The 14,740-nt window shown below is 45.4% G+C and overlaps 1 protein-coding gene across 4 annotated transcripts in view; it reads left to right on the top strand.

Moving 5' to 3' along the window:
* pcsk6 (proprotein convertase subtilisin/kexin type 6) overlaps positions 1-3,647 on the top strand; it is an 86,690-nt gene extending 83,043 nt beyond the window's left edge. For all 4 annotated transcript variants that reach the window (XR_011674987.1, XM_071400888.1, XM_071400886.1 and 1 more), the window contains one exon: positions 2,575-3,647. Coding sequence is in view for 3 of the 4 variants with exons in the window: in XM_071400886.1 (XP_071256987.1) it covers positions 2,575-2,672 (98 nt within the window). In the remaining variant the exon portion in view is untranslated. The remainder of the gene's footprint in view (positions 1-2,574) is intronic.
* The last annotated feature ends 11,093 nt before the right edge of the window (positions 3,648-14,740 follow it).

Genomic DNA, 14,740 nt, shown 5'->3' with positions numbered 1-14,740 from the left:
GGTCAGAGAGGGGAGTTGGGAGAGAGTCGGTCAGAGAGGGGAGTTGGGAGAGAGTCGGTCAGAGAGGGGAGTTGGGAGAGAGTCGTCAGAGAGGGGAGTTGGGAGAGAGTCGGTCAGAGAGGGGAGTTGGGAGAGAGTCGGTCAGAGAGGGGAGTTGGGAGAGAGTTGGTCAGAGAGGGGAGTTGGGAGAGAGTCGTCAGAGAGGGGAGTTGGGAGAGAGTCGGTCAGAGAGGGGAGTTGGGAGAGAGTCGGACAGAGAGGGGAGTTGGGAGAGAGTCGGTCAGAGAGGGGAGTTGGGAGAGAGTCGGTCAGAGAGGGGAGTTGGGAGAGAGTCAGTCAGAGAGGGGAGTTGGGAGAGAGTCAGTCAGAGAGGGGAGTTGGGAGAGAGTTGGTCAGAGAGGGGAGTTGGGAGAGAGTTGGTCAGAGAGGGGAGAGGGGAGTTGGGAGAGAGTCGTCAGAGAGGGGAGTTGGGAGAGAGTCGTCAGAGAGGGGAGTTGGGAGAGAGTTGGTCAGAGAGGGGAGTTGGGAGAGGGGAGTTGGGAGAGAGTCGGACAGAGAGGGGAGTTGGGAGAGAGTCGGTCAGAGAGGGGAGTTGGGAGAGAGTCGGTCAGAGAGGGGAGTTGGGAGAGGGGAGTTGGGAGAGAGTCGGACAGAGAGGGGAGTTGGGAGAGAGTCGGTCAGAGAGGGGAGTTGGGAGAGAGTCGGACAGAGAGGGGAGTTGGGAGAGAGTCGGTCAGAGAGGGGAGTTGGGAGAGAGTCGGTCAGAGAGGGGAGTTGGGAGAGAGTCGGTCAGAGGGGAGTTGGGAGAGAGTCGGTCAGAGAGGGGAGTTGGGAGAGAGTCGGTCAGAGAGGGGAGTTGGGAGAGAGTCGGTCAGAGAGGGGAGTTGGGAGAGAGTCGGTCAGAGAGGGGAGTTGGGAGAGAGTTGGTCAGAGAGGGGAGTTGGGAGAGAGTCGGTCAGAGAGGGGAGTTGGGAGAGAGTCGGTCAGAGAGTGGGGGTTGGGAGAGAGTCGGTCAGAGAGGGGAGTTGGGAGGTTGCCATGTTTATGAGGTTGCCATGTTTATGAGCTTGCCATGTTCATGAGCTTACCATGTTCATTAGGTTACCATGTTCATGAGCTTACCATGTTCATTAGGTTACCATGTTGGCCCGCTTTATGTCTAACCTGCCTGTTTCTGCATTCTACAACCCTACCGGCCCGTCCAAAAGGTGAGGTAAAGAATGAATGAGAAGAGTCTAGCTCTATCTTGCTAAGCCTTACTAAGCCTTACTATCCGGGGGATATAGAGCTGTAATGTTGGATGTTTCACATACTGGCTATCGAGACATCTTATGAAATGTTTGTTTATTCTGTTTTTACAGGAGCGGAGTTCGTCCAATTGGATGCACTCAGCAAGATATTGGATATAGGAATAGACACACTGCTTTCCAGACTTGGGTTCAAATACAATTAGAAATCTCCCCAAAAAACTTTCAGCTTTTACTTTTGCTTGCTCGGAGTGCCAGATGGTCAGTGTTTACAGTTTTGGGACTATTCTATTGGCCGATTACACCAGGCAAGCTCAATCAAGCACAGATAAAGCATTTTATATTATTTCAAATAGTATTTGAACACAGGTCTGCTGCCTTCTGCAAACCTCGTAGCTCGTTCCCCAATATATTTTTTTAAAGAAACACCCCTACGTTTGTGCCTTTAGGAAATATTTCACGTTCAGATTCTCTCACCGTAAGTTTTAGTTACTTTCAGTTGTTGTGCCCCGCGGGGTGCTCGCTCGCTCAGGTCTCCAGGGGTGTTTCTCAATTGCGTGCCGCAGGATGTGAGAGGAAGGGATGTGATTTGGGTTTGAAAGAGCAACTAGGGCCCATGGCTGTAGCAGCCTGTGAGCTATATAAGGGAGGTAGGAAGGGTGGGAGGGAGGGAGGGAAAGGCTATGAGCCCTGGTCAAAAGTAGTGCACGACATAGTGAATAGAGTGCCAATTGGGACGCACTGAAAGTATTGGCCGAGCAGCCATAATGTTGCTATGAGTAAACAGTGCCTTTGTATGGCCTCACCAGGGCCTCACACCTCCATGGGAGCTTTGGTATAACAGGGAACAGGATTGGTCTGGGGACCTCTCTGTGGTTAACAGGCTTCTCTCTCTGCACTAGGGATTCTCTACAGTGACCCACTCTACAGTGACCCAATTCCACCACCGGACTAGAAAGAATATTCTACCAGAGTAGAGGGGTCATAGCAGAGTGAGAACGGATGTGGGAAGAGGAGGAAGGAGGAGAGGGCACGTAAAGGGTAGAATTGATGGATATGGGGTATAGTAGAGAAGGAGATCTAGGAGAGGAGGGGACAAGGAGAAGGTATGAGAAGGGCAGAAGGGAGGGGGCTGAGAATGGAGAAAGAGGTGAGGGCATTTTTGGAGGATGACTGGGAAAGGGGGGGTTTGTGTAGTAGTAAAGGATTGGCACAGAAAGTTTGTATAGGGGAAGGGAGGAAAGACTGGGAGAGGACATAGCTGTGTGTATAATCTATGAACTCTCTCTCTCTCTCGCTCTCTCGCTCTCGCTCTCTCTCTCTCTAGCCGACGAGGTGTTTTGTGAGATGGTAAAGTCCAACCGGCTGTGTGAGAAGAAGCTGTTCCGGCAGTTCTGCTGCAGAACCTGTCTGATGACCGGTTGAGAATCCTAGTAGAGAACCTGGAGAGGAACCCTGCGTGGAACCCACCACTTCCTCATCCACTGTTCATTTCCAAACTAGCTAATGTTTGTGTCTGAATGAAAAGAAAGAATGAATAGGCCTTCACCAGGGTTGGGGTCAATTCCATTTTCCTCAATGCATTCCTGAATCCACTGAATTGAAATGGAATTGACCCCAACCCTGGAACACACACTATTCCTCCCATCAATTTTACCCCACAAAGGGTAGACTTGATTTTCATACGATATATACAGTATTTTAAAGTTGTCTTTTTTATTTAAAAAACAACATACATTATGTAACATGTATATTTTTTATTCTAATGCTGCATTGTTGTAAAGGACAGTACTTTTTCGACTACACATGTTAGTCCATAACTCTCTGATTGAACCACTGTTTTTTTGGAAGTGAATTGGTCACCTGAATAGTATGAGCTGGTTGATAAAGAAACAGCATCACTCAAAATGGGGATCGTATTTATAAGGCACCAAATGGAATAAGACAAACTGAAACATGAAGGGACTACTTGAACTTTTCTGTTTTCTGTTGTGTGCCCTACGGAATACGACCCGGATCAACTTTTTCATACTTAAGATACAAACTTCCTCACAAAAAATTGTTTATTCTGTATAAGGTTTTTCGTTTTTTTTTATAAAAAATGTGTAAAACAATGAATTACTGTAATCGTATTTACATTTTAGCAGACACTATTATTCAGAGTGACTTACAGTAGTGAGTACATACATTTTCATCCTGGTCCCCGTGGGAATCACACCCACAACCCTGGTGTTGCAAGAGCCATGCTCTACCAACTGAGCTACATGGGACTATTACTGAATACTGTACAATTCCTGTATACTGTACCATTTCAAATGCTGTTGTACATTTTAGAATGTGTATTTGATGTTTGTTTCGTTTGTTTTTATGTATGAAATAAAAGACGTTCATTGTGTATGATATCTTGTTGGATAGAAATGTTTGACACAGGCTTTCAAACTCACTAAAGCTTCAACCTGAATATGACTCTTATCATCACATTTGTACAAACCAATTACAAAACAATACAAGGTGTTTGTGAAGTCAACATCGTTGTTAAGTTGTGTCTAAAGCCTCAGGCCTAGATTCAATCAATTCACCGTGTTTAGCCGATGTCGGAGGTGGAACTAGCGTTGGAGCTGTCACATCCACAAGTGGCTTCCAGTATTATACCTATCGTAGACATTGCCTTTGGAAACACGGAGTCGCATAGACGGGCTAGCTGACAACGTCACGTAAACAATGCGCTCGCTTCAATGGGGCAGAAGTCTGTGTGTTCTTGTGATTCTGGATGACCAGATAGCTAGCAACAATGACAAGAAGCTGCCATGTGAGGATCGTAGGTGGCTCGTTTCAGCTCGTTGTTTATTGATACCATGTTGTTTTGAGGTGTTTGAGCTCATGTCTAAGCTGATATGGCAAATTCACTAGCTAGCTAACCAACAACTGTAATGTATCGGGAAAGACAATAAATGCGCATTGTGCAAATTGATTTATGTTTTTAATAAACATTGTGGACGTAATATAGTTTACATGTAACAGTCGAAGCCAACCCTGTCTGTGTTGCCCAATAGTTGCGCACCCATCGGTTTTGTTGTTAAACAACCAACCGTCTTTTAGGAGAAATCCCATGCAGCACAAGTTGAACACTGGAATGTGTGATGTAATCTTCACTTTGATAAGGCTGATATAGATCTTTATTATTTTCTTGAATGATTTTAAATGTAAATGTAATTTCTATATTGCCCACACTTTCTCGTTCTGAACTTCTAAAGCTAGTGGAAAGGGTGTGGCTTCGTGACAATGACCAAAGGGTGTGGCTTTGTGACAATGACCACATGAGCAGTCGCTCACCGATTTGACAGCTCTAACACCTTGCCCAAACCGGCTGCGCGCGTGCGCCATTGTGCATAAATTTATTTTGCCCCCACACCAAACGCGATCACGACACGCAGGTTAAAATATCAAAACAAACTCTGAACCAATGACATTCATTTGGGGACAGGTCGAAAAGGATTAAACATGTATGGTATTTTAGCTAGTTAGCTTGCACTTGCTAGCTAACGTTAATTTGTCCTGTTTAGCTAGCTTGCTGTTGCTAGCTAATTTGTCCTGGGATATAAACCTTGAGTTGTAATTTTACCTGAAATGCACAAGGTCCTCTACTCCGACAATTAATCCACATATAAAACGGCCAACCGAATCGTTTCTAGTCATCTCTCCTCCTTCCAGGCTTTTTCATGTTTAAATTATATGGTGATCGCATCTAAACTTTCATTGTATTACCAGACTACCGGCAAAACAGTTTGTCTTTCTATCACCCACGTGGGTATAACCAATGAGGAAATGGCACGTGGGTACCTGCTTCTATAAACCAATGAGGAGATGGGAGAGGCAGGACTTGCAGCGCGATCTGCGTCAGAAATAGGAACAACATCTATTTTAGCCCTTGGTGTCGCAGACGCTCCTTGGCGCGCGCAAGCAGTGTGGGTGCAATAATTGAATAACATGGGTTTCTAAATTTATTTTGCGACGCTCGCGCACGCGACGTGTCCGGTCTGGTCAGCATGTAACGCAGTTACACCTCCAACATCGCCTAAATAAAAACAATGATATGCTATGCAATTGTCGGTTAACGCTGAACTGATTGAATCTAAGCCTCAGTTTTCACCAGCATGACTTAAACATCATTTCATTTAGCTTGGCACATTACAATGCCTTCTCTAATTGAAAACACCTTGCAGTGATTTCACTTAATCTCTTGCCCTTTACATTTGCATACCTTCTTACTAACATGATGGTTTAAATAGGATTTAGTGTCAACATTCTGATCACTTCAGGGTGTCTGATTACACCATGCTCTCTGGAAATCATGTTCGTTTGAGCTTTTTCAGTCTAATGCTGACTTCCCAGAAAACACACAACAACCCCACAACTATGTCTGACATTGCAATTTACAAAAATGTCCTGTGGTAATCCTGGTCATTTTAACACACAGTCAAATATTCCTGTGGTACTTCTCCTGTGGTAGTCTTGTGGTACTCTGGGTTATTCCTGTGGTACAAGAGCGTTATTCCTGTGGTACAAGCCACAAGAGCATTAGTGAGGTCGGGCACTGATGTTGGGCGATTGGGCATAACTTGTGTTCCAATTCATCCCAAAAGTGTTCGATGGGGAAGCGTTCTCCTGTCATCCGCCAAACATAGATTTGTCCGTCTGACTATCAGATGGGGAAGTGTCATTCATCACTCCAGAGAATGCGGATGAAAAACATGGCATTGCCCATGGTGATCTTAGGCTTGTGTGCTGCTGCTCTGCCATGGAAACACTTTTCATGAAGTTCCCGACAAACAGTTATTGTGCTGACCTTGCTTCCAGAGGTAGTTTGTAACTCGGTAGTGATTGTTGCAACCGAGGACAGACGATTTTTACACGCTACGCGCTTCAGCAGTCCCGTTCTGTGAACTTGTGTAGTCTAACACTTCGTGGCTGTGCCATTATTGCTCCTAGATGTTTCCACTTCACAATAACAGCACACAATAACAGATGGTGCTACATTGAAAGTCACTGAGCTCTTGAGTAAGGCCATTCTACTGCCAATGTTTGTCTATGGTGATTGCATGGCTGTGTGCTCGATTTTATACTACTATCAGCAACGGGTGTGGCTGAAGTAGCCAAATTCACATATTTGAAGGGGTGTCCACATACTTTTGTATATACAGTATATTTTGGACCATTTTACCACACAATTGTGTTATTGCTGTGGTACAAATCCTGTGTTGTGTGTGGTTTTAGTTTTTTAATGTGGTAATTCTATGTTTTTGGTGTGGTTATTTAGTGGTACCACATGGTATGGTAATTTTTGCATTTTATCTACAGTGAGGGAAAAAAGTATTTGATCCCCTGCTGATTTTGTTCGTTTGCCCACTGACATTGAAATGATCAGTCTGTAATTTTAATGGTAGGTTTATTTGAACAGTGAGAGACAGAATATCAACAAAAAAATCCAGAAAAACGCATGTCAAAAATTTTATAAATTGATTTGCATTTTAATGAGGGAAATAAGTATTTGACCCCTCTGCAAAACATGACTTAGTACTTGGTGGCAAAACCCTTGTTGGCAATCACAGAGGTCAGATGTTTCTTGTAGTTGGCCACCAGGTTTGCACACATCTCAGGAGGGATTTTGTCCCACTCCTCTTTGCAGATCTTCTTCAAGTCATTAAGGTTTCGAGGCTGACGTTTGGCAACTCGAACCTTCAGCTCCCTCCACAGATTTTCTATGGGATTAAGGTCTGGAGACTGGCTAGGCCACTCCAGGACCTTAATGTGCTTTTTCTTGAGCCACTCCTTTGTTGCCTTGGCCGTGTGTTTTGGGTCATTGTCATGCTGGAATACCCATCCACGACCCATTTTCAATACCCTGGCTGAGGGAAGGAGGTTTTCACCCAAGATTTGACGGTACATGGCCCCGTCCATCGTCCCTTTGATGCGGTGAAGTTGTCCTGTCCCCTTAGCAGAAAAACACCCCCAAAGCATAATGTTTCCACCTCCATGTTTGACGGTGGGGATGGTTTCTTGGGGTCATAGGCAGCATTCCTCCTCCTCCAAACACGACAAGTTGAGTTGATGCCAAAGAACTCCATTTTGGTCTCGTCTGACCACAACACGTTCACCCAGTTGTCCTCTGAATCATTCAGATGTTCATTGGCAAACTTCAGACGGGCATGTATATGTGCTTTCTTGAGCAGGGGGACCTTGCGGGCGCTGCAGGATTTCAGTCCTTCACGGCGTAGTGTGTTACCAATTGTTTTCTTGGTGACTATGGTCCCAGCTGCCTTGATATCATTGACAAGATCCTCCTGTGTAGTTCTGGGCTGATTCGTCACCATTCTCATGATCATTGCAACTCCACGAGGTGAGATCTTGCATGGAGCCCTAGGCCAAGGGAGATTGACAGTTCTTTTGTGTTTCTTCCATTTGCGAATAATCGCACCAACTGTTGTCACCTTCTCACCAAGCTGCTTGGCAATGGTCTTGTAGCCCATTCCAGCCTTGTGTAGATCTACAATCTTGTCCCTGACATCCTTGGAGAGCTCTTTGGTCTTGGCCATGGTGGAGAGTTTGGAATCTGATTGATTGATTGCTTCTGTGGACAGGTGTCTTTTATACAGGTAAGAAACTGAGATTAGGAGCACTCCCTTTAAGAGTGTGCTCCTAATCTCAGCTCGTTACCTGTATGAAAGACACCTGGGAGCCAGAAATCTTTCTGATTGAGAGGGGGTCAAATACTTATTTCCCTCATTAAAATGCAAATCAATTTATAACATTTTTGACATGCGTTTTTCTGGATATTTTTGTTGTTATTCTGTCTCTCACTGTTCAAATAAACCTACCATTAAAATTATAGACTGATCATTTCTTTGTCAGTGGGCAAACGTACAAAATCAGCAGGGGATCAAATACTTTTTTCCCTCACTGTATGTGAAACTGATCTGTAAAACGCAACTCACAGATGTGAGGCAACTCACAAATATGTATATACATGTGCCATGATCTATTGAATTAATGTCAAGTATGCCTTTTAAAAGTGAAATATTCTTAATTACATTTGACACCTGGGCTCCAGACGAAGTGTATAATGAATACAAAAAAACAATAAACTTGTAAAAAAAGTACCTGTCTTATTTCTCCTGAAAGAGGCTGTTTTAAGATTTGAACGGTCCAATTTGTCTAATCCTACTCAGAACATGATATTGTGTTAGCTATTAGCTACATTTTGAGGATTATTCTGTTCAGGCAGTATGGTACCACAGGAATAGCTTGCCTTTGATGATTTCTGTCAAATACTGCAAGATTACCACCACATTACCACAGAAAAAGACATCATCACCACATTTTTTTACTCTTGTGGTAATTTACCACGTTACTTGTATTCTTGTGGTACGGTACCACAGGACCTTTCTGTTGTATTCCTGTCATTCTGACAGGTTTTAATGAACATTTTACTGCAGTGGGCTAAATCAGGGTCACACAGAGTGTTTCTTAGTATTCTTAAACAATTCTACTTTGAAACAAAAGTATATACCACACACACATGGTTATGATCTTCAAAAGACCCCTGAGACACCTGTACCATGTCAGATATGGAGCTGAAATGTATTCCATTTTGAGTTTGCATCCCAATATTACACTTTATATGCATCACAGAAGACAGAAATATAACAAAACTGTTTGACATAGAAACACACGATTTTCAGTGTTTTTGTTGTTGTTTAAATAATGTTGATTAATTATGAAATTATGAAAAATATTAATAACATTCTAACCATGAGGCCAATAGAGAGCGATTTGGTCATTTGGCTTCATGATTCTTGTGGTACTTTCTGATCTGCAATACTAATCAAAAGTTTGGACACACCTACTCATTCCAGGGTTTTTCTTAATTTTTTACTATTTTCTACATTGTAGAATAGTGAAGACATCAACACTATGAAATAACACATATGGAATCATGCAGCAACCAAAAAAGTGTTAAACAAATCCAAATATATTTTATATTTCAGATTCTTCGAAGTAGCCACCCTTTGCCTTGATGACAGCTTTGCACACTCTTGGCAATATTTGAAGTGTGTTCTTGAAAACAAGCACAAAAGTGACAATTTCATGCAGCGCTAAAGGTAATTTTTAAGACCCACCAAAAGTCTTAACTGTAGTTAGTAATGACATGATTTTGAGAGCGGAAGTGCAGCCTACCCAGCAGTGATGCACAGTGCCCATGGAGCAAGAGATGTGCCTTTTGTGCCTGTGAATGTCGTATTTAGAAACAGAGAAAACCGATTGGTTTACCCCATTTAGTTGAATTTTATTTTAAAAAACAAGCATAGCCTACCCTCCCCTTAATCAAGGCTGGTTTAGCAGCTTCGCATAGAGCATCTTTTTATCCTGGCATTACCTAAGTAGCCTATATAAATAAAGGGGTTTTAAATGTTCTACTGAGAGTGCCTTGAAATATTTTGGAGGTTTTTGCCCTCTAAATTTATTGCTTTTTCATTATTCACAATTCATATAAAGTACCTGCATACTTAATTTCACTTGTTCAGTAGACTATCCATTTCAAAGAGTGTCCTATTACCAAAGACGCACCCCTCCAAACTATTCAGTCCTCCTATAATGCCATAGCAACTGCAGATTTTTTTGAGAATGTGCATTGCACATAGGCAATGATACAATTGACAGGAGCCTAGTCTTTTTTTTTCTAGATATGTCAATGTACTGCAAAAAGATATTTAGGCCTACGTTTGCACACAGTGCCATGGAACAAGAGATGTGATTTATGACTAGAGGTCGACGATTATGATTTTTCAACGCCGATACTGATTATTGGAGGACCAAAAAAAGCGGATACCGATTAATCGGACGAGTTTTTAAAATGAATTCATTTAGAATAATGACAATTACAACAATACTGAATGAACACTTTTATTTTAACTTAATATAATACATCAATCAAATCAATTTAGCCTCAAATAAATAATGAAACATGTTCAATTTGGTTTAAATAATGCAAAAACAAAGTGTTGGAGAAGAAAGTAAAAGTGCAATATGTGCCATGTAAAAAAGCTAACGTTTAAGTTCCTTGCTCAGAACATGAGAACATATGAAAGCTGGTGGTTCCTTTTAACATGAGTCTTCAATATTCCCAGGTAAGAAGTTTTAGGTTGAGGTTATTATAGGAATTATAGGACAATTTCTCTCTATACCATTTGTATTTGATATACCTTTGACTATTGGATGTTCTTATAGGCACTTTAGTATTGCCAGTGTAACAGTATAGCTTCCGTCCCTCTCCTCGCTCCTACCTGGGCTCGAACCAGGGACACATCGACAACAGCCAGCCTCGAAGCATCGTTACCCATCGCTCCACAAAAGCCGCGGCCCTTTAGAGCAAGGGGAACAACTACTCCAAGTCTCAGAGCGAGTGACGTTTGAAACGCTATTAGCGCGCACCCCACTAACTAGCTAGCCATTTCACATCGGTTACACCAGCCTAATCTTGGGAGTTGATAGGCTTGACGTCATAAACAGCGCAATGCTTGAAGCATTGCGAAGAGCTGCTGGCAAACGTGTCAGGACCCGGTGAGAGAAACAGTCACTAATAGTCGGCAGAACCCAGAAGATGAGGCAGACTCAGCAGTACTAGAGATGGTGGTTTAATAAAAGGACAAGATCTTCAAGCAAAGAATATAAATCCACCACGTCCAAAAATAAAGCCAAGAGGCACAAAATGGATATCCTCCAAAATACAAAGAAACTCCACAAAGTGGTAAAAAACAGCAGGGAAAAACAAACCTCAAAAGACTACTCAAAAATACACAAGCACTAAACCAGAGAACCTCTGGAAAATCCAATAAGAGAAATATATGTTCACAACAAGGCTGGGGCTGGGTGCTAACATACAAACACTGAGCAAAGAACTGAGGAACACACAGGGTTTAAATACTAACAAGGGAACGACACACAGGTGCAAACAATAATTAGAGCAAGGAAAAAACAAAAGGTACAAAAAAGGCGCAATGGGGACATCTAGTGACCAAAACCTGAACAGTCCTGGCCAAAACCTGACAGAATCCCCCTCCTAGGAACGGCTCCTGACGTTCCCACCAGCCTTCTCAGGGTGGAGGGCCCTGAACTGACGAATGAGGTCAGGGTCCAGTATGTCCTTGGCAGGAACCCAGGAGCGCTCCTTGGGACCGTAGCCTTCCCAGTCCACCAGATACTGCCAGGACCGCTGCACCCGGCGGGAATCCAGTATCCGGTGGACGGTATAAGCCGACTGGCCTCCGATGACACGGGGCGGAGGGGGAGGTCTGCCTGCCGGGATAAGGGGAGAAAAAACAACAGGTTTTAATAAAGAAATGTGAAATGTTGGATTGATCTTAAGGGATCTGGGTAAGTGCAGGCGAAAAGTAACGGGATTGACTCTCCTGGCAATCTTAAAGGGACCGATGAATCTCTGGGACAGCTTACGAGACTCCACCCGTAGCGGTAAGTTCTTTGTTGAGAGCCATACTCTCTGGCCGAGGTACAGGGTAGGACCGGGACGGCGACGTCTGTTGGCTTGTCGCTGGTACTGCTGTGAGGAACGCAGAAGATTAAGACGGGCCTTCTTCCACGTAAGCCGACAGCGTCTGATGAACCTCGAGGCTGAAGGAACTCTGACTTCTGCCTCCTGGTCCGGGAACAATAGAGGAGCATAGCCAAACTGACACTCGTGCGGGGATATACCAGTGGAGGAGGAGCACAAGGTGTTGTGCGCGTACTCGGCCCAAACAATGAAGGATGACCATGTGGACGGGTTGTTGGAAACCATACATCTGAGGGTGGTTTCCAGCTCCTGATTCATCCTCTCGGTTTGGCCGTTGGACTCCGGATGGTACCCTGAAGATAAACTGGCCGTGGCCCCTATGAGTTGGCAGAAGGCCTTCCAAAACCTTGAGGCGAACTGGGGACCTCTGTCGGAAACCATATCTTGCGGAATGCCAAAGACTCGGAACACATGGTTAATCACCAACTCAGCTGTTTCCTTGGCAGAAGGTAATTTGGTCAAGGGAACAAACCTGGCCGCCTTAGAAAACCTGTCGATGATGACTAGGATAGTAGTATTACCATGGGACGGAGGAAGGCCAGTAATAAAGTCCAACGAGATATGGGACCAGGGTCGGTGGGGAATAGATAAAGGGTGAAGGAGTCCTTGAGGGCGGAGGTGAGAAGATTTGCCCTGGCAGCACACGGGACAGGCCTTGACGAAAGTGGCAACGTCTTCTCTTATGGTGGGCCACCAGAACTTACGCTGAATGAACTCCAAGGTGCGACCTACGCCCGGGTGACAGGTGAGGCGAGAGGAGTGCCCCCACAGAAGGACTTGGGATCTTGCTGCCTTGGGAACAAACAACCGATTGGCAGGACCTCCCTTAGGACCCGGTTCGATGGCTTGAGCTTGTCTCACGGTATCCTCAACTTGCCACGAGATTGGAGCCACGATCTTAGCGGCAGGAAGAACAGTCATGTCAGTATCTTCTCGAATGGCAGGAGAGTAGACTCGTGACAAGGCGTCCGGTTTGAGATTCTTCGACCCGGGTCTATAGGTGAGGATAAACTGGAATCGGCTGAAGAAAAGAGACCATCGAGCTTGTCTGGAGTTCAACCGCTTCGCCTGCTGGATATACTCCAGATTTTTGTGGTCCGTAAGCACTTGAAATGGTTGAGAAGTCCCCTCGAGCCAGTGTCTCCATTCCTTCAATGCCATCTTAACCGCTAGGAGTTCACGATCCCCCACATCGTAATTCCTCTCGGCCGGGGTAAGCCGGTGAGAGAAGAAGGCGCAAGGATGAAGCCTCTTGTCTTCCCCCCTCTGAGACAGGACCGCTCCAACACCAACCTCTGATGCGTCTACCTCCACCACAAAAGGTTCATCCGCCGTCGGTAGTGTCAGGATGGGAGCAGAGAGGATGCGCTCCTTGAGTCCTTGGAAGGCCGTCTCAGCTTCTCTTCCCCACAGAAACCTTGTGTTGCCACCCTTGGTTACAGCTGAGAGAGGGGCTGCCACCGAGCTGAAGTTCTTGATGAACTTGCGGTAAAAGTTAGTGAAGCCCAGGAAACGCTGAACTTCCTTAACGGACTTGGGGGTGGGCCAATCCGCTACCGCCCCTACCTTCTTGGGGTCCATCTGGACTCGACTGGGTTCCACTACAAATCCCAGGAATTGTACTCGAGAGGAATGGAATTCACACTTTTCCGGCTTAACGTACAAATGGCTGTCTAGGAGGCGTTTGAGCACTTGTCTGACATGCTTAGTGTTTTCTTGAAGGGAGCTCGAAAAGATGAGGATGTCATCCAAGTAAACAAACACGAAAATGTTAAGCATATCCCTAAGCACATCGTTTATGAGCGCTTGGAACACAGCCGGGGCGTTGGTCAGGCCGAAGGGCATCACCAAGTATTCGTAGTGACCAGTAGGAGTGTTGAAAGCGGTCTTCCACTCGTCACCGGGTTTGATCCGCACAAGATGGTATGCGTTCCGTAGGTCAAGCTTAGTGAAGACCACTGCTTCCTGGAGCAGCTCAAAGGCTGTGGCCATAAGGGGTAGCGGGTGGCGGTTACGGACGGTTATGGCATTAAGTCCCCGGTAGTCAATGCAAGGACGTAATCCACCGTCTTTTTTGGCCACAAAGAAAAACCCTGCTCCCGCCGGCGAGGTGGATGAACGCATGAGGCCTGCTGCCAGAGCGTCCTTGATGTAGGTATCCATAGCAGCTCGTTCGGGAGGAGATAGGGAAAAGATCCGACCCCTGGGGGGGCAGGTGCCCGGAAACAGGTCGATGGGGCAATCGTAAGGTCTATGGGGTGGTAGTTTGGTGGCCCTCTGTTTGCTAAATACCGGTTTGAGGTCATGGTAACACTCGGGAACTCGGGACAGGTCGATGGATTCTAGAGACTCGGGAGGGGAACTCGGGGAACTAGGGAAGATACAAGTGGCTTGGCACGTAGGACCCCACTGCTTGATACTGCCCACAGACCAGTCGATGTGAGGGTTATGGCTGTGAAGCCAGGGGTATCCAAGGACGAGAGGGAACTCGGAACACGAGGTCAGATGAAAGTTCATCACTTCCTGGTGTTGGGAAACTGAAAGTCGCAAGGGGGTAGTGAAACGAGTGACAAGTCCAGATCCCAAAGGGCTTCCATCCAACGTAGTAACCCTTATGGGGTCACTAAGAGGTTCAGAGGGAACGCCATTCTCCTTCGCCCAAACACCATCCATGAAGTTACCTGCGGCTCCAGAGTCTACCAAGGCTTGAAGGAGAAGCTCGTGGTTGTCCCAGGAAAGGGTAACTGGAATAAGCAGGCGGGAGTTGGATGGATGGGAGGAGGTTATGTTTCCTGTTACAGTCCTCCCAGGCCTGCACGGGAGAGTGCGTTTTCCCTGGAGCCCGGGACACGTGGAGAGGAAATGG

This window comes from Salvelinus alpinus, chromosome 5, assembly GCF_045679555.1.
Source record: "Salvelinus alpinus chromosome 5, SLU_Salpinus.1, whole genome shotgun sequence".
NCBI lineage: Eukaryota > Metazoa > Chordata > Actinopteri > Salmoniformes > Salmonidae > Salvelinus > Salvelinus alpinus.
The sequence above is the reverse complement of the archived record's forward strand: the minus strand, read 5'-3'. Positions and strand labels throughout refer to the sequence as shown.